The sequence below is a fragment of the Sitophilus oryzae genome, unplaced genomic scaffold, assembly GCF_002938485.1.
Source record: "Sitophilus oryzae breed Bouriz unplaced genomic scaffold, Soryzae_2.0 scaffold_863_pilon_pilon, whole genome shotgun sequence".
Taxonomy (NCBI): Eukaryota; Metazoa; Arthropoda; class Insecta; order Coleoptera; family Curculionidae; genus Sitophilus; species Sitophilus oryzae.
This window is the reverse complement of record NW_022147487.1, coordinates 2,416,084-2,437,777: the sequence shown is the minus strand read 5'-3', so window position 1 is coordinate 2,437,777 and position 21,694 is coordinate 2,416,084. Positions and strand designations below refer to the sequence as shown.

At 35.6% G+C, this 21,694-nt stretch overlaps 1 protein-coding gene across 1 annotated transcript in view; it reads right to left on the bottom strand.

Moving 5' to 3' along the window:
• LOC115890373 (cadherin-related tumor suppressor-like) overlaps nt 1-18,355 on the bottom strand; it is a 410,761-nt gene extending 392,406 nt beyond the window's left edge. The window contains exon 1 of the mRNA XM_030910579.1: nt 12,702-18,355. Within this exon, the coding sequence (XP_030766439.1) occupies nt 12,702-17,906 (5,205 nt within the window). The 5' untranslated portion in view covers nt 17,907-18,355. The remainder of the gene's footprint in view (nt 1-12,701) is intronic.
• Between the last annotated feature and the right edge of the window lie 3,339 nt (nt 18,356-21,694).

Sequence of the window (21,694 nt, the reverse complement as noted above, 5' to 3'; positions counted from 1 at the left end):
AAATTTTAATACATACCTAGCGTTTTTTTATTGACAAGATTAAGTCGAGACTTTGGAAAGGTGCTACAGGGTAGGCTCAGGGACAGTATTGGTGACAAAATCTCGGAAGACCAAAGCGGATTCACACCGGGGAAATCTTGCACAGATAACCTTTTTCTCCTGCAGCAGGTGATGGAAAAAAAGATAGCAGTAGATCAAGAAGTCCATCTAGCATTTATTGATTTGGAGAAAGCGTACGACTCTATTCCCCGCAGCAAGATATGGGAAGTCTTGAATATCTTAGAAGTAGATAGACCTTTGCTTAAGATAATAAAAGAGCTATATAAAGAAAATGAATCGTACGTTAAGTTATGACACAGGCTATCTAATCCAATTAACACCACAAAAGGGTTGCGACAAGGATGCAGCTTATCTCCTCTGATCTTCAACGCTTACGTCGAAGTAGTCCTTAGGGAATGGAAGACGAAATGTCAAGGTATGGGAATACCCATTGAGGACAACACACTATTTACCCTGAGCTTTGCAGACGATCAGGTCGTGATTGCGCAGTACTCATACGATCTAGAGTTCATGACTAAGAGGCTTTATCAAGAATACAACAAATGGGGACTTCAGGTTAGTCTAAAGAAGACCGAATACTTAGCTGTCAATTCCAACGCTTGTTTTGAAGTCTTCATTAATGATAACGTCCAGATTCAACAAGTAGACAAATTTAAATACCTGGGTGCTACTATCAACAACGAGGTTTTGGGCAAAGTAGAAATACAAACCCGAATTCAGAAGAGCAAACAAGTTATTGGATGTCTTAACAGCCTCTGGTGGGACCGAAACTTATCTGCAACAACTAAAAAGAGACTTGGAAGAACATTGGTGGAGTCAGTTCTTTGCTATGGTTCAGAGCTATGGACTCTGAGTGCAGACGCGAAACGCAAAATCGAAGTTGTTGAAATGGACTACCTTAGAAGAAGCGCAGGTATATCAAGCCAATGGAAAAAAAGACAAACATCGAGGTCAGGCGTATCATGAATGCATCGGAGGAGACAGTACTGGATCGAATCGAAAAATCCAGCTTAAAATGGTTTGGACACGTTCTGCGTATGCCGGAGAACAGGTGGCCAAAAAGAGTTTTTCAATGGGCTCCCCAGGGCAGAAGAAAGAGAGGTAGACCTAGAAAATCCTGGAACGGAACGGTTACGGAAGCAATGGAAGCTTGTAACCTAGAAGCTGATGACGCTCTAAATCGAGATGTGTGGCGTAGGGTAACGGGAGGCAGCAATAGGCTGTAGTTGTAAATGAGTATTAAATACTTAAACCAAATCCCGTTTATATATATATATATATATATATATATATATATATATATATATATATATATATATATATATATATATATATATATATATATATATATATATATATATATATATATTAAGTCGAGACTCCCTGGAGTATTGACAATAACATGTCAATACTCGAGGGAGTGATTCCTCAGGTCATTTTATGGAGAAAAGTTCCCATAAACATAGGTCCAGAAATGCGTTGTTTCTAAGATACAGGGTGTTGAAAGTGAAAAACACTACATTTTTATTCGATTAAAAAAAAATTGTAACTGCCAAACTCGCAAAAATTAGCAAAATTTCTTATCAAGGTCTTCGAAAGGAATACTTAAGCTACAAAACCAGCCAGATCGATATACTTGATAGATACTTGAAGGTTCGATTACATACTGAAAGTTTACATAAACATTCTGTTATAAATGAAATAATAGGTACGTCTATTATTGAACTAGCAGATTGATATTGTTCTAACTACAAAATAACAGTTATACTAAAGAGTAATACTCCCATATTATACTCCAAACTAATATAAGATCAATAAAAGATCGCGATTAGTAAGAAAAACTAAGATAATTATTGTTAAGTAAATTTTGTAAAAGCACAGCGATACACAGCCCGTCTAATCGAAGAACAATTTGTGATTAGCGCGGATTGTAACACGGGGGGACATTGACCCCTACCACCCACCCTCGAATACATTCACGTTTATACAAGATGGCGCCCTCTACAAGTAGGAGTCATATTGACATGCAAATCGAATTTCTCACGTCAAAAAACTCTCAGACGCCAATTTTTATCCAAATATTGATGTTACTTCATAAATTATTTGGAAAAAATCGAAATAAAAATGAAACTTCTACACCCCTTCTGTATCTCCAAAACTAAGCATTTTAGGACATACATTTATACGAACTTTTTTACTTATTTTTATCTGCAGAATATGCTGCCGAAGTTTCCGGAATACAGTTCGGACCACCCTGTATGTATGACATTTTATTCAGAGTGTCATTTTCTATCAAATAAAGTTGAAATATACCGAGGGTACCGTTTAAAAATCAAAAGTTGTAGTCATTTCCGGTGAAACAGGAAGTGGCCAAAAACAATTAAATACGTCAATCAGTCCTAATTTTTGTCACATACTAATATACCAAATCTTGTTTTTTTTATCTGATAAAATAAAAAAGTTATAGGGGTTATAGTCTGTCCAACGAGAAGATCCTTGACAGTGATAGATGTGTCTGTCATTTTAATTTCAAAGTAGTTTATTTTATTTTACAAAGAAATAAGTTGGTACAACTGGAACGCATAGCAGGAAATATTTATAATTTGATTGACAAGATGACAAGTGATTACTTCAAAATATTGTGAAAAAAACTGTATAAAACTGAAAAAATGTAATCGAGTTATTTTATTTAATAAAAACGGTGTTAATACAAAACAAACAAGAATAAGACACTACATACCAAAAAAATATAAAAAAGAACTATTATTTACTTTCAAGCTTTATGAAACTACCCGCATTTATGATTATATTTATCAATATAACTTATGTACAAATACAAATTTGTAATATTCCACAGGAATAAATAAAACAACATAGGTAAATAAAACAAACTATTTTATTAATAATAACACCTACCAAATTTTATACCTTAAAGGTTGATTAATTAACTTTAATCTTAATTTTTTTAAACCAGTACCTTTTGACATTATTTTTCTGCAGTACTAAAATCCATTATTTACCTATCGTGTGATATCGATATTTTACAGCTACTCCAGTTTTTAGTATGTGTTTAGTTTGATCCTTCTACCATATACAAGATGCACTTATCTACGACGAAATGGTATACAAACTTTATCGATAGCAACTTCATTGGTGTATAAGACTTTCTGCCCTGGCAGCGAGTATTAACCATAAACTGTGCTCTGGGTCTACAGTTAATTTTCACTCGATTTTTCCTCCACTTGACTTCAAAAGACACAAAACACACGTAATAATACGAATCAAAATGCATCATATTCCAAAACGCAGGGTATTTAACAAAAGTTGACACAAAATTATAACCTAGAATTTGGCAAGACTTTGACAAGCGTCAAAAATGACAAAAATCTAAAGGCGAGTTCATACGCATCGGCGTCCGTTTGTCGTTCATCGTTCCGTCAAACCAATAAAATTGAAATACGATCTGTCATTTTTTAAATAAACCAATAAAACTGGTTAAAAACAACAAGACACGACGCATGACGGATCTATATTTAAACCCATCCATAGATAACTTAAAAATTATTAGAAACTTTTTTTAGTAAAATAAATAGATTGGTATGGGACGTCATCTGCTTTTCTTCTGTCATCGTCTGTCGAAATCTTACCTGAGAAAAAAAACAGAGTATAGCCACTTTTGGGACGTATCCGGTATACTTAATTTGTTCGTTTTTATAAGCCTTCATTAATCAAAAATAAAAATATTATTCCTGCAGTTAAAAATGGGTCAAAATAAAAAAAAACGCTGTCCAAAGTTATAATTTAAAGCATAAATTAATTTAATTAATAATGGTACAGAAATAGTTAAAATAGTTGCATTTTTAATAAGAAGATATTTCACATAGGAAAATAAATACCCAACTTTTACACGCTTCTGCCTACAACAGCATGAAGAGGTGATGTAAGAAATACTTATATTATTCATAACTTTTGAATAATTCAAAAGCTGACAGAAAGATATCATATTACTTAATTAAATTACTATTAACCTGTAATTATATAGACGTGGTACCGTGGTACTTATGTAGTTCTTGTTAATTTAATTTAACAAATTATACATTTAAAATTTAAAGATTAAAAAATACTTTTAAAGAAATTTAAACCTTAATAATTAGAAGTAATTTTTAGGGTTACGTACCCAAAGGGTAAAAACGAAAACCCTATTAATAAGACTTCGCTGTCCGTCCGTCCGTCTGTCACAAAGGTCTATCTTATGAACCGTTATAGCTAGACAGTTGAAATTTTTACAGATAATGCATCTGTGTTGCCGCTAAAGAACAAATACTAAAAACAGAAATTAAATAAATGTTTATAAATAAAAAAGTACTTTCACTAAACATTTTATCTTTTAAGTAAGAATTTTACATAGAATCTTTCAAGTCCTCGGTGGCCGCGTGGTTAAAGCGTTAGGACTTTACGCTGCTATGACGTTGGAGCCGTAGTAAGGCAGGTTCGAATCCTAGTCAAGGCGACTTTTTTTTAATCATTTTTTTTTAATCTATACTAGTATATAAAATCCTTAAGTGACTGACATACTGATTAATCACGATCCTGCTCAAACCACTCAACGTAAGAAGCTCAATTTTGGCATACAGGTTGATTCTGAGGTTCGATAAGAAGGGATTTTTCGAAATTCCAGTTCCAAGAGGGTGAAACCAACCCTCAAATATTACAATATTTTTTATTTAAAAAACGGTCAAGTTTCCGAAAAAACGCTTAAACACGTATATTTTATTTTGTTTTTTTTACATATTTTAAGATTTTTTAAAAATGTACACAGGGTGTTTCGAAAAATCTGGTCATTGATTAATCACGATCCTGCTTAAAGCGCTTGACGTAAAAAGCTGATTTTTGGAAAACAGATTGACTTTAGGGTGTAGAGGTTCGATAAGAAGGGATTTTTCGAAACTCGAATTGTAAGGGGGTGAAACTATCCCTCAAATATTAAAATATTTTTTATTTAAAAACCGGTGAGTTTTTCGAAAAACCTCTTAAACACGTATATTTTATTTTGTTGTTTTACATATTTTAAGATTTTTTATAAATTTATACAGGGTGTTTCATAAAATATGACCATTGAGTAATCACGATTCTGCTTAAACTGCTTGACGTTTAAAGCTGATTTTTGGCAAACGGATTGACTATGGGGTGTAGAGGTTCGATAAGGAGGGGTTTCTCAAATCTCAAATTCCAAGAGGGTGAAAACGCCCCTCGAATATTACAATATTTGTTATTTAAAAAACGGTTAGTCTTTCGGGAAAACGCTTGGACAAGCATAATTTATTTGTTTTTTTTTACATATTTTAAAATTTTTTTAAAAATCATACAGGGTGTTCCAAAAAGTTGGGTAATTTCTTAACCACGATTGATTCTGCTTAAACTGCTTTACGTAAAAAGCTTATTTTTGCCAAACGGATTTTTCGAAAGTCAAATTCCAACGAGATGAAACTACCCCTCAAATATTACCAAGTTATATAATAATATAACCATATTGTGTTTTTTCTCATGCTGACCTAAATGTGAGAAAATTTTATCCAGTTTGTATGTTAATGGAAATTCTTGATTTGCTTTATCATCACCATTACAAATGATTAATTCGACGCGAACGAAGTCGCTGGTACACACTAGTTTTTACATATTTATTTTTACTTTTTACATATTTATTAAGTAAGAAATTAAATTATAAGTTAATTTAGTGAGAATCCTAAGGGGCACCGGACACCACTCAGATCATTACCTTTTAAGATCAAAAATTCTCTTTCCACCATATCAAATTAAACAAAACAATCAAGAGGAAACAGGAAGAACGAAGTCAGTTACCACAGTAAGATATAATTTAGAAAGTCTAATGCATGACAGCGTCAAATATCTTTATCAGAACAGGCTTGATGAAAAACTTATAGAAGATTCGGAAAGGCCTTTTCACCTAACATACAATAATATAATTGACAGTATGGATGGAGCCGCAGAGGAAGCGTTAGGAATAAAAGCGAGACGAAAGAGCAGCAAGTTGTGGTGGACTGATGAACTTGAAAAATTTGTAGAGGAGAAAAAGATACTGTATTTGAAATGGTTAAATTCGAAATCTGAACTAGACAAGCGCACTTATAATGACAAGAAAAATGAGGTGAGGAGAATGGTAAAAGAAGAAAAGAGGGGGGAAAAGAAGAAAAGTGTGGGATGACAAATGCAAAGAAATTAATACGTATATAGGCGGAAGAAAGAATACGGAAATATGGAGATTTATAAAAACAACAACAACTGTAAAACAGGAGTCAGCCCCTATAGAAATAATAACCAACAAAGAATGGGTGAAATATTATTCCAAATTGTTGTCAGAGAACAGACCTGAGTATCAAGAACCGCCACAGCCAGAAATAAACATTGAAGGAGAGGAAATCTACGTGGATACCAACAAAATAAAGACCGCTATAATGTCTTTAAAGAATGGAAGAGCATGTGGCCCAGAGGGAGTATATGCGGAACTCATAAAATCTGGAAGCAAAAAACTGTTTAGAATGTTAACAAACATAGTTAACCAGTGCTTAAATGATCATCCAGTACCTAAACAGTGGAAAAAAGCATGTATATCCTCTATATATAAAAAGGGCTCAAGGAAGGATCCCAATAACTACAGGGGAATTTCGGTCACCAGCACTATGAGTCGCCTCTATGGAAGGATACTGAGGAACTTAATTGAAGAGGAATACTCCAGCTACGAAGAAGAAGAGCAGAATGGTTTCAGAAGCGGAAGATCATGTACAGATAATATCTTTGCATTGAAACAGATCATCGAGAAGAAATCTGCAATAAACCAGGAAGTTCATATAACATTCATCGATCTACAAAAAGCATATGATACAGTGCCAATAATAAAATTATGGGAAGTATTGCCCGAATCAAGAATTACCGCAGCTCTGATAAAAGCTGTACAAAATCTTTACCATGGAGGAAAATCACAAATAAAAACGGTCAACGGTCTCTCAGAGGAAATTTCTATCACTAAAGGGCTCCGACAGGGTTGCTGTATATCCCCAACACTATTTAAAATTTATATTGCCAAGGCCTTACATCTATGGAAAAGAAAATGTAACGGAATGGGTGTAGAACTAAATGACATATGCCTATACACATTGCAATTTGCAGACGACCAGGCCATAATTGCAAACGACAAAGATGACATGGAATATATGGTGCGAAAAATATTTGAAGAATATACTAAATGGGGTCTCACAGTAAATACAGAAAAAACAAAATACCTTCCAATTGGAGCTAATACAGAAAATCTTATTTTAGACAATAATATGGAAATTAGGGCATGTGAAGATTACAGGTACCTGGGATCGATATTTACAGGAGACGGAACGGACGATAGAGAAATAAACAACAGAGTAATACAGGCACGAAGAGTTATCAGATGCATAAATGGCATTCTATGGAGCACTGAAATTACAAAAAACAGGAAATAATATATACGGGACACTAGTTAAAAGCATATTACTCTATGGATGTGAAACATGGCGACTCACTGAAAGGAATAAAAGGAAATTAGAGACAACAGAAATGGACGCGATTAGAAGAGCAATGAGAATTTCAAGGAGGGATAAGATCAGAAATGAAGACATTAGACAACAGATGGGAATAGAGAGAGCAATAGTAAATGATATAGAACAAAAATAATTAATATGGTACGGCCACGTTCAGAGAATGCACAATGAAAGAATTCCAAAACAAGTCATTCATTGGATACCACCTGGTAAACGAAAGAGAGGACGTCCCAAGAAAACATGGATGGAAGGAATAAGAAGGTCGATGAGCGAGAAAAATCTGGCCGAAGATCAATGGGAAAATCGCACAGGGTGGAAGTTAGGCATCGGACAACGTCGTAGGACGTTCTGACCCGAATTTATATATAGTCTGTCCAACGAGAAGATCCTTGACAGTGATAGATGTGTCTGTCATTTTAATTTCAAAGTAGTTTATTTTATTTTGCAAAGAAATAAGTTGGTACAACTAGAACGCATAGCAGGATATGTTTAAAATTTGATTGACAAGATGACAAGTGATTACTTCAAAATTGTATAAAACTGAAAAAATGTAATCGAGTTATTTTATTTAATAAAAACGGTATGTGTTAATACAAAACAAACAAGAACAAGGCACTACATACCAAAAAAATATAAAAAATAACTATTATTTACTTTCAAGCTTTATGAAACTACCCGCATTTATGATTATATTTATCAATATAACTTATGTACAAATACAAATTTGTAATATTCCACAGGTATAAATAAAACAACATAGGTAAATACAACAACTATTTTATTAATAATAACACCTACCAAATTTTATACCTTAAAGGTGGATTAATTACCTTTAATCTTAATTTTTTTAAACCAGTACCTTTTGACATTATTTTTCTGCACCAGTACTAAAATCCATTATTTACCTATCGTGTGATGTCGATATTTTACAGCTACTCCAGTTTTTAGTATGTGTTTAGTTTGATCCTTATATACGAAATGCACTTATCTACGACGAAATGGTATACAAACTTTATCGATGGCAACTTCATTGGTGTATAAGACTTTCTGCCTGGGCAGCGTGTATTAACCATAAACTGTGCTCTGGGCCTACAGTTAATTTTCACTCGATTTTTCCTCCACTTGACTTCAAAAGACACAAAACACACGTAATAATACGAATCAAAATGCATCATCTTTCAAAATGCAGGGTATTTAACAAAAGTTGACACAAAATTATAACCAATAATTTGGCAAGACTTTGACAAGCGTCAAAAATGACAAAAATCTAAAGGCGAGTTCATACGCATCGGCGTCCGTTTGTCGTTCATCGTTCCGTCAAACCAATAAAATTGAAATACGATCTGTCATTTTTTAAATAAACCAATAAAACTGGTTAAAAACAACAAGACACGACGCATGACGGATTTATATTTAAACCCATCCATAGATACCTTTAAAATTATTAGAAACTTTTTTTAGTAAAATAAATAGATTGGTATGGGACGTCATCTGCTTTTCTTCTGTCATCGTCTGTCGAAATCTTACCTGAGAAAAAAAACAGAGTATATATACATATTTATTATTGATTAATACAATTTTAGTGATGTGTTTCTTCATTTTTTTTCCGAGTCCGACTCGCACTTGACCAATTTTATATCATTACTTTTGTTTTAGGCTTCTTATTGGCAAGATTTTCTTTATAAAGCATGTCTATTCATCGTTTACATTCATAAATAAAATGTGTTAAAAACCACAAACATTAATACAATTAATAATATTATCGTCTTCCAGTGGTCTTAAACCGAGAAATTTCCTATGCAGATGTGCGATAGATCATCTGCGTATAGCGCTGCATCACATCTTATCTCTATAACTGTACGAGCACTGGCAGATCATAAATAAGCCTGCCTGCCTGCCGCTATTTCTCGAACCGTACATTGCGCGCATAAACTATAAAAGTAAATGCACATATCTGTGTATATTTGAAATTAGATAGTCGGTGTAATGGACCGACTTCTGAAGAGCAGTTTTTGCACGACGTGACGGCGCACATTGGTTCAGATTCAACAATGATATTATTTATATAAAATTTCAACAATGATATTATTTTCAACAGATGATGGGTCCATTTATTCAAATTTATCACGATCCACTTTTTAATCGTAATAAAAAAACGTACAGGAACGTTGTTTTCGTTAGATTTTGTAAGTTAAATATATCAGTTATTTGCTGATAATGGTTTAGTGTTGCTAATATATTTTGGTTCTTAGTTCAGAGACTTGGAAATAAATTAAATTATAATGGGTTTTGAAGACCAAGGTTAGTACTTTTTAAGAGAATTTTATTAACTTAAAAAATATTTTTTTATGAAGCTAGTAGATACAGAGCTAGTGTAGTAGATACAAGCTAGTGTATACCAAAATTGGTATACACCCTATTTTGAGGTAGTAGATTACGAATCTGAACTTTTTTCTTGACGGTCTCTTACCGTTTTTTTTGAAAAACGGAAAATTATTTTAAAGTTTTCTAGCACATATTTTGCTAGGTATTCAATAAACAATGATGTTATTGCTATTTTCTATTACTTTTTTAACGAATTCTATGCATAATAGAGGAAAATTTGCTAAAATAAATTTGTAAACAATCTGTTTCTGGCATTTAAAGCAACGTTGCCAATGCTAAACCTAAATTTAGCGTGTTTTTTTTGCTCATTCTGGGATTAAGAAAGGCGGTCGCCAGAAGAACGACTCCTTCCCATAATTGCTCTTTTACCAACGAGATCTGACTATTTATAACCACGAAGTCGCAAGGAAGAGTTTTGATTGCATTGGTTACAATTTCCATGCGGAGGGTGTTAATCTTTTGTTGTTATATTATATCAAAAAAATATTAACTCCCTCCCCAAAGAAGTTAAAACCAATGCAATCAAAACTCTTTCGTGCAACTTCGCGGTTATAAATAGTCTTTATAAAACTTCTTTGCGGAGGGGGTTAATCTTTTTTTGATATAATATAACAACAAAAGATTAACACCCTCCGCATGGAAGTTGAAACCAATGCAATCAAAACTCTTCCGAGTAACTTTGTGGATATAGGTAGGTACATTTAATTATTGTCGATCTCATAATAGGTAATTTATTTAAAATCCCTAATCACCCGAAAAAATAGAATATATGGCAGCGTTGTAAATTTTCAAATTTCTAGACTAGGTCTAGAATATATTTGTCTCTCTCATTACATAGGTGAGTGAAAGAAGGATATATCAAATGTCAAACTTCCAACTGGTCTCAATTTTCTTTGTTATTTTGTTAAGAAAAGTGTTTTTCAGTAAAATTTTGGACATTTTTCTATCCCCAATCGAGTGTGGCTTTTAGATAAACTATAATATAATGAAAATATAGTGTAATTATTACTTTATAGGGCCGAAATAAAGAAAAATTCAATGTTGAAATAATGTTCCGCTTTTCTGAAAAACGGTAAGAGACCGCCAAGAAAAAAGTTCAGATTCGTAATCTACGACCTCAAAATAGTGTGTATACCAATTTTGGTTTGGTTTCACAATTGCTTTATTGTTTTATAAACTATACTCCGTTTTTTTTCTCAGGTAAGATTTCGACAGACGATGACAGAAGAAAAGCAGATGACATTCCATACCAATCTATTTATTTTACTAAAAAAAGTTTCTAATCATTTTTAAGTTAACTATGGATGGGTTTAAATATAAATCCGTCATGCGTCGTTTCTTGTTGTTTTTAACCAGTTTTATTGGTTTATTTAAAAAATGACAGATCGTATTTCAATTTTATTGGTTTGACGGAACGACGAACGACAAACGGACGCCGATGCGTATGAACTCGCCTTTAGATTTTTGTCATTTTTGACGCTTGTCAAAGTCTTGTCAAATTATAGGTTATAATTTTGTGTCAAATTTTGTTAAATACCCTGCGTTTTGGAAGATGATGCATTTTGATTCGTATTATTACGTGTGTTTTGTGTCTTTTGAAGTCAAGTGGAGGAAAAATCGAGTGAAAATTAACTGTAGACCCAGAGCACAGTTTATGGTTAATACTTGCTGCCCAGGCAGAAAGTCTTATACACCAATTAAGTTGCCATCTATAAAGTTTGTATACCATTTCGTCGTAGATAAGTGCATCTCGTATACGGTAGAAGGATCAAACTAAACACATACTAAAAACTGGAGTAGCTGTAAAATATCGACATCACACGATAGGTAAATAATGGATTTTAGTACTGCAGAAAAATAATGTCAAAAGGTACTGGTTAAAAAAAATTAAGATTAAAGTTCATTAATCAACCTTTAAGGTATAAAATTTGTAGGTGTTATTATTAATAAAATAGTTTGTTTTATTTATCTATGTTGTTTTATTTATACCTGTGGAATATTACAAATTTGTATTTGTACATAAGTTATATTGATAAACATAATCATAAATGCGGGTAGTTTCATAAAGCTTGAAAGTAAATAATAGTTCTTTTTTATATTTTTTTGGTATGTAGTGTCTTGTTCTTGTTTGTTTTGTATTAACACATACCGTTTTTATTAAATAAAATAACTCGATTACATTTTTTCAGTTTTATACAGTTTTTTTCACAATATTTTGAAGTAATCACTTGTCATCTTGTCAATCAAATTTTAAATATTTCCTGCTATGCGTTCCAGTTGTACCAACTTATTTCTTTGTAAAATAAAATAAACTAGTTTGAAATTAAAATGACAGACACATCTATCAGTGTCAAGGATCTTCTCGTTGGACAGACTATAATTATTAGGTTTTCTCTATGGATACAACTCACTACAGCAAGATATTGCTAGAATATTAAATTCATTTTAATTGTATTTTTTAGACATTGTGAATGATAGTAAAGAGAGCTTCTGAATGAAGCATAACTCATGTCCATTGCGCAAAAGTTCATTCGTTACACCAAATATTCTCTTTTCCTACTCGCCTAGTCGCATAAATAATTATTCTATTACTCTAACAGACATCTGTATGGACATATATAGGTAGACATTTAGAACAACATAAATACTATAATAAATAAAAAAACTTACCTTTGCTTTTGATGTTTTAGGTCCACCTCCCACGATAATAGCAATCACCTCCACCACGTAAGTCTCTACACCAGCCTCCCTGTCCAACTCCGTAGCCGTGGACAGCACTCCCAACTTCGTATCGATGTCAAACAATCTGTCAACTTGAACACCATCACCAGTCACGTTAGTCACGTAGTATTCCACTTCCTCGTTCGAATATTTAGCCGAAACTGTCAAAATCGACGTCCCGATCGATTCGTTTTCGAAAACACTACCCGAGAACCCGCTACTATCAAACTTGGGACCTTTCTCAGACTTACCACTCTCAGCAATAACAGTTAAGTAAGCCTCAGTTGATCTACGCTCATTTTGGACAGCTTCGTCCGTAGCTTTCACGCTCAAACGATATGTTGGTTCGGGATTTGAGAGAGGTCTTCGTAACCTTAATGCACCAGTACTCTGATCAAGCATAAAAAGCTCACTGGGATCGCTAACAAGCTCGTAAGTGACCAATCCATTAGTTGCTGAGTCCAGGTCTCGAGCAAAAACGTTCATAACTGTGATCCCCTGTCTGTAGAACTTCTCGGGTTGTTGAGGAAGAACTGCAGCGTTCATTGAGACGAAAATAGGGGCATTGTCGTTAATATCCTCCACAATCACTGTGACCAGCTTGTCAGCACTTAACCTACTGGATTCTGGTTGTGCCATATCTGTTGCTATCACAGTTAATCTAAAAGTATCTATAGTTTCCCGGTCGATAGGTCTTAAAATATGAATAACTCCAGTTATAGGGTTAATACCAAAATGCCTCTTTGAATCTTCTGGTTCTTGATATGATATAGCATAAGTCACCTTCCCATTTATCCCAGAATCTGGATCATCAGCTGTTACAGTCACTATAGGTGTATGAACTGGAATTCCTTCTCTTATCTGTCTTACTATAGCAGTGCTTGGAAAAGCTGGAGGGTTATCGTTTGCATCTTCTACAGAAATCGCAAACAAAATCGTTGTAAACAATCTTGGACTACCGTTATCCGATGCAGTTATATTCAACTGATACGAACTGAGTTCTTCATAGTCCAAATTCTTATGCAAATAGAGCACACCGCTTAATGGATCGATGTGGAAGGTATCTTTCCTGTTTCCTGCAGTGATTGAATACACCACCTCACTGTTCACACCTAAATCAGCATCTGTAGCCTTGAATTGGATCAGTTCTGTGTTGACACTGGTTACTTCGTTGATAGAAATCTTCGATTCACTTTGAGTGAACTCGGGGGAGTTGTCGTTTTCATCCAAGACTTCAATTTGGACAGTTGTTGTAGAGTTGAGTTGTTTAGAAAGTCCTGCGTCGTGTGCCAAAACGGTTAAGGTGTATTTTGAGACAGTTTCTCTATCTAGAGGACGTGCCAAGATTATTTGACCAGTAGCTTCTTCAATATCAAATCTTTTATTTTCATTTCCGCCGATTATTGAATAATATACATCTCCATTCAGTGCTTCATCAATGTCCTGAGTATACAGTCTCAAAACTTGAACTCCCACACTACTTCCTTCAGAGATCTGTACTTTATAAGGTGTCCTCAAGAACTTGGGAGCATTATCGTTTTCGTCGGCTATATAAACATTAACTTTAACCTTATCCTTGAGTCTAGGTGTTCCGTTGTCTGTAACCGTAGCTTCTAGAGTTATGAAGCTGTGTCCGTTTAGTTGTACCAAGTTTTCTCTGTCAAAAACATGCAGTGTTCTGATGAATCCATTCTTTGGGTCAATAGCAAAATCGTTTTGTAGGTTTGAAAGAGAAAAAATGAGTTCTGCGTTCCTTCCGATATCTTTGTCTGTAGCCGTGAGTTTTCCTACAAATGAGTCAGGTGGTTGGTTCTCCAGAACTTGAAATGTGAAAGTTGAGTTGGTGAATTGAGGTGGGTTGTCGTTTTCGTCGATGACATGGATCACTACGGGCACAACGGAGAATCTGGATGGGTTACCCATGTCTTTTGCCATGACGGTTAAAGAGTAATAATCCTTATCTTCCCTATCCAAAGGTTTCTTTAGGTAGAGAAACCCATCTGGAAAAACTCCGAATTTTTCTTCGCCATTTCCTTCCGTAATCTCATAGGTTATTCTTCCGTTCAGGTCTAAATCAGCGTCACTAGCAGCTAAAGCAAAAAATCTCTCGTTCACTGGTGTACTTTCAAGCAAAGATGTCTCATATGAAGTATGATCAAACACTGGAGTATGATCGTTTACGTCAGCTACAGTAATATCTACAGTATGTTTTGACGATAAAGGTGGTACTCCTCCATCGGTAGCAGTAACTTCGACATGAATGACAGTGTTCGGTTCAGATCGAATAGGTTTGTTAAGGTAGATCACTCCAATAGCCTCAGATATTCTGAATTGGTCGTCTGGATTGTAACTTAACGCATAAGTTATCCTGCTGTTCACTCCAGAGTCCAGATCTCTGGCTCTGGCTAGGTAAACTTCCTGTCCAACTGCCGCGTTTTCAGCTAGTTTAATTTCGTCTTTGAATTTCAAAAAAGTAGGTTTGTTGTCGTTCAAGTCCTGAACTATAATGTTAACTGTTGTTTTGCCGTAACTTAGGCGTGATCTTGCTACTACTGTGAGTGTGTAGGTTATGCTTTGTTCTCTGTCGATTTTCTTTGCTGTGGTGATTTTCCCAGTGGTTTCGTGGATGTGGAAGTTACCGTTAGGATCACCGTAAACTATAGAGTATGTTGCTTCAGCATTACTGACTTTTACACTGCCAACATCGCGTTTTTTAAACCCAGAAATATCATTGCTGTCTTCCAGGATTTCAAACTCGTAGGAACCGTAGTTATCAAAATGTAACTCTTCCATGTAACTGTCTTTCATTATCTCGATTACGGCGTTTTCCGGTGCTTTTTTATCACCATTATCCTTTGCTGAAGCTTGAAATTTGAATATTGGTTTCGAACTGGCTTTAATGTTACCCCTCAAAGTTACTATTCCTGTGAATTGGTCGATAGAAAACATATTATCAACTTCATTTTCGAGTTTATAAGTTATAATGGCATTTTCACCTTCATCTTTGTCTCTGGCGCTAATTTTCAATACTGAAGTATCGGGTTTAGTATCTTCAGAAACCGATATAAAATATTTCAATGGATAAAACTCTGGAGAGTTATCATTTTCGTCAAGAACAGTTAACAACACTGTCGCAGTACTACTTTGAGGTGGAATTCCCTGATCCCTAGCTATAACCTGTATTTCATACACCGAAATTTCTTCTCTGTCTAATTTTTTCTTAGTTGTAAGCTGCCCGGTGAGTGAATCCAGGAAAAAAGTATCATCGTATCGTTGTTTGACGTTCGAATGTAAAGAATAAGTTACACTGCCGTTAGTACCTTGATCCCTATCGCTAGCAGTGAGCATAGCAACTAGAGTCCCTGCAGGAGTACTCTCTGACAAAGAAACGTTGATTTTTGTTTGAGAAAATTCAGGAGCGTCATCATTCTCATCGAGAATTGTTACTTTTAATTGAGTATAAGCCCATTTCGGGTTAGGACCGCCATCTCTAGCCGAAATATTTAATTCTACTGTACCTTGAATCTCCCGATCCAGAGCAGCTTTGGTGGTGATTAATCCTGAATCCTGGTTGATCTGGAACCACTGGTTATCATTTCCTGACACAAAAGCGTAGTAAATTTGTGCGTTCACACCTGTATCTTCATCAGTAGCTGTTATACCGGCAACATAAGTCCCTGGAGGTGCGAGTTCACTTAGCACAGCCGAATATTCACTTTTCTCAAACACCGGTTCGTGATCGTTCACATCGTTCACGTAAATAATCAGAAAAGCTGTAGCTGTCCGTGGAGGGTTACCTTTATCCGTTGCCACGACTGTTAGGTTATATTTCGAAATTTCCTCACGATCCAACACACCGTTTACGCGAACTATATCGAAACTCGGTGTGTAATCCAATCTAAAATTATTTAGTTCATTTCCGGACACTATTTTGACAGTTGTTTCACCGTTTAGTCCTTCGTCCTGATCAACCACTGATATAGCAGCCACTACAGAAGCGTTTGCTGCATTTTCATCGACTGTAGCGAACAAAGCAGTGACAGGAAAGTACGAGAATTTTATCACAGGACTGTGATCGTTTGCGTCGACTAAATTCACTGTAACGTAAGTCCTTCCGTCTTGCCTGGGTGAGCCGTGATCTCGAGCAAAAACCGTGAAAACACAACTTTTCGGACAACTTTTTGTAGGCTGGACACAGTTTTGTTGCGGACAGTTTAGAGGTTCGGTGGTTGAAATGTATCCAGTTTCTGGATCTACCGTAAACTGTCTTTCGTTATCACTGAGGTAGTATGTTATTTTGGCGTTGTCTCCTAGATCGTTATCAGTTGCCATCACTTGAAGCACTGGAGTACCAGGAGGGACACTTTCGTTCAAGCTCACTATGTAGTCACTGTGATCAAAAATCGGAGGGTTGTCGTTTACGTCAAGTATAGTGACGTTTACTTGTAGATACCCGTATCTTGGTGGAGTACCTCCATCTCTAGCACTGATATTTAGGATATAAGAACCCTGAGTTTCTCTGTCAAGTTTACCGGTGGTTTCTAGGTGAAGGTACGAAGAATCCCCTGTTGGGTTCTTGGTTAGAACCAGTTTGAACTTGTCGTTTTCGTTACCTCCGATTATCTCGTAATTGTCACTGATACCGTTTATACCAATATCTTTATCGGTTGCTGCGTCCAGAAGGAGTCTTGTTCCAGACACTGCACTTTCCGAAAAACTGACAGCTATACTGGGTTCAGGAAACTCAGGAGAATTATCGTTTATATCCAGGACTACTATCCTGACTTCGATAGGGTATGTAGGTTGGCTGGATAACACTACTAAATCATAGTGATCGTTTTTCAGGGTTTCCCTGTCCAGAATTATGTTGGTAGAGATTTGTCCTGTTACTGGATCTAAAGTAAACTCTTTGGGAGCTTCATTAAAGCGGTATGTGAAGCCTGTTTTAATCGGAATTCTTCCAGCTAGGGTACCTTTGGGTTGACCTTCGTATATATCGAATGTTACTCTAGTATCGACTGCTCTGCTTTGCATTTGCTCTGTGTAGGAGGAATCTAGAGGTGGTTTTCCGGGTCCTGGTCCAGGACTTTGAGCTCCAACCAGGATCGTCAGGAAACAGCACGAGAGTGTGCTGAGAATTATGGAGCTTTTCATGGTTTAAATTTGTTATATTTGCATGTTAGTACTAGATAAATGTGCGTGTAAAGAGTCAGGGATCTTCTATTCTCCGATCTAACATTCCTCAGTCCCTTGCCCCGCCGTCTAGAGCCTCTTCAGGGCCTGAATATCTCCGGGTCTCAATCTATCCTTTTTGCTCTTCAGCTGTTCCGCCGTACTGCCGTCTCGGTCACTCTGGTATGCAATATGGCCGAACGCGAGATCAGCCACCTCACATTATAAACACTACGCTCGCAGCATCCGTTTCGGACGAGAAGTACCCGAAGACATCACTGGAAACCGCACGGAAACGTTCGTTCGAAGGGTGGTACCGGAGGTTTCACTGAAAATTCGCGACGGTTTTGGTCCTTTCGGCTTTTTAAACTTCACACTGACTGATTGAAAAGCGAATGGGAGCCGTACCTGCCTCGGGTACTTGCGGTGACCGCGCGCGGATGTGGACTGGCCGAGTACCAATTCTTCGGCCGACGGGAGGTGGTTCTTGCATGGTGGCTCCGGCGCGGCGGTGCCACATTGTGGAGGAATTCGGTAGGTTTAGGGATATTGGTAAAGATTAATATTATTTTCCTTGTTATTATGATTTTGTACTGTAGAATCTGTCTGTACTGTACAGGGTGGGTCAAATTCGACGCTTTTAAATGGAAACACCCTTTTCTATAGGAGATAGACGAAAACTAATATCGGTGTCTGGAGCTCAATTTTTATCAAAAATATGATGGTGAAAACGGCACATCGATATTTGTTACTTGTTTCGGAGTTACGTGGTGTTTTTCAAAAATGTGCATTTTTAACAAATCGCTGTAACTTCCTTCTATTGAAAATTTTGTATTTTTATGAAACCACTTCCAAAGCACCTTTTTCCGTAAAATGTAATGGTTTAAGTATAATTTTTTTTTAAATTAATAATTTAAGAGTTTTCAACAGAAAAAATGATTTTTTATTTGGGATATGTATATTTTTAATTACCTAACTGAAATTTAACTTTCCAAAAATATAAGACAGTTGATATTTTATTATAGTCTCCTTCGAAATACAGAATTTTTAAAAGCTGCTCGCCACTTTAACTAGTAGGCTTTGGACCCCTTATTGACGATTTGTCCCTAATGGAACTCAAAAACATATTTTCCAACAAGACGAGGCAGCGCCTCAGAACGCTGAAGTTATCAGTAAATTTTTGCAAACAATTTCGAGAATAACTGTATAACTATCCAAGATCCCAGTCGCTGGCCGCCGAGGCCGCCGGACTTAGTGCCTGTGGATTTTTATCTTTAAGCAAGAATAAAAGTTCTTATTTTTAAATTGCTGGTATAATCTAGACAAGAATTAGAAGTACTTATGCGAGGGTGTTTTTCATCCCCATTGAGTTAATGAATTCCGCGAGAAATGTTCAAAAACGGTCCCGCCTGTCCATAACTGAAGACGATATCGAACACCTCTGTAGCAAAGTCTCATGTCTTGGTTTGTTATTAATTTTTATTGTTATTACATATAATTACTACTTATTCATAGCAGACGAATTTTAAAAAAGTCTATATCTCGAAGAGGAATCGAGCAAAATATGAAGTATGCTATATTTTTGGAAAGGTCATTTTAAGTTATTTTCAATAAAATAAACATATACAGGGTGTCCTATAAAAAATAAAATTTTCTGTTGATAATTCTTAAAATATTAATTTTAAATAATTATATTTAAATCCTTAAATTCTACATAAAAAGGTGCTTTGGAAATGTTTTTCCAAAGGTACGTAGCCAAAAAGGTTGGTAGTTTCCAAAGGGGAAACCAAGTGTAGAATATTTTTACCACCAAGCCATACTGTAGATTGTACAGGGTGGCTCGAATTCGACGCTCATCATTGGGATTTCGGAAACCGTAAGAGATACAGGACCGGTTAAATGGAGGCAAATTTGCGTAATTTGATGCTCAATAAAATGCCGTATTGCATTTTTTTGCCGTATTATTAGTTATTGCCGTATTGCGCAACTTTGCCTTCATTTAATCGATCCTGTATCTCTTACGGTTTCCGAAATCCCAATGATGACCGTCGAATTCGAGCCACCCTGTGCATTGTATGCGATTATAGATCTAGTGTATCCCTCATTCCTTAAGTTATAACTCATGATACTGTCTCTCAGTATCTGAGATGGTTTTACTGAGGTTAGTTTTCTTCAAACCAAAAATTGCCCAAGTAGCATTTGGACGTTATCTAAGGTCGGGTATACGTCGCGTTCAATAAACCCGACGTTGGGTACCAACGTCGGTTCGACCACCTGACGACCCTTATTTGCACCTAAATGGGGAATACAGATTCGGGTCGCCTCGACGTCGGTATCTGACCTAATGTGGAATGTAATTCTACCAATTACCAACGTCATATTTCGTTGGATTTTAGTTACTTAAAATTCGTCGCTAAGCACTTACCTTACGTTTGGTTTCATATTCGCTACCAAGAATACATAAAAACCTAACCAAACTACCTAATTACAAATGGATTCATAATCACTCCTCGAATATAACTATAAGTGCCTATCTAATTTCATATTATAATAATTCTCAATCATTAATCCAGACATCAGTTTTGTCAACGGAAGTCACTTTTTTATATATTTGATTAAAATACTCCGGAAAACAACGAGCGCCTTCAAAATTAGGTAGATTTATGAAATAAAAATATCTATAAAAAGTAACTCGCAAAATATTTTTTTTAATTTTCTAGCTGGTTTAATCATAAAACTGTACTGTGGTTCCCCCCAAACACAACCTTATCAATATTATTCTACTAGAAATCGAAATGTGAATATAAATTTTAAAAACAAAAAACGATTTTAAAATGGCTGACAATCGGATACTTGTTAAGAATGGCGGATTTCTGTGTCCGACTTAATATGAAGTACCAATATACCAATTCCGACCGGGTCTCCAACATTAGTCGTCTCACACGACAGAAGTCATCAAACCGGACGACCGGTAATCGTATTATGACGTATATAATTCCAACGTACGCCACGTAACCTCACTTTGCGTATCAGTGATTTGTGGATTTGTGCAACTATATTTTAGTTTTTGTTTTCTCCTTAAAAAAAATGGGCAGCCACTTTTCTAAGCCTAACCTCACATGTGGGAGGAGGATGGGGTCTGCTGATTTCCTAAGCTAAAAAATGAAATTAAGATGCACCAGTGTAATGCAACATCTCTTCCGGATAAAAAGCATTTATGGGTGGAGGCAAGACATCACTACTACTATTATTATTTTGCAAAAGCCTCGCCCTCTTTCTGTAAAATGTAGATGAATGTCTAAATGCCTTTTTAGTGTTTTTTTAGGCATAATAAAAAAATTAAGTTTGTTTACAGAAACTTTTTATTAGTTTATGTTCATGATGTTCATTAGGTCGCAAATGCTACTTATAGGGTGGTATTTACGGACGTAAATAGAGATACGTAAATTAGGTTATAAATATGAACATAAAATACAACAAAATATAATTGAACGTTAGTTTAGGGATTATCAGTGAGACGTATCTTATTCGGACAACGGGTAGATGTCGGGCTAGTTCAAGTATATGTACGTCGTGCAAGCCAACGTGGGAACGACGCGACGTTGGTAAATTAATAAAAATGGTACGTTGTTATTTTGTACGTCGACAGATCGTTGGATTTACCGACTCGGATCCAACGACGTCGCTTTTAATAGGAAAGCGTCACCGGTCGTATCACCAGCACCCGACCTAAATTTGCACAAAGTCCGACGTCGCTTCAGGTCAGATTT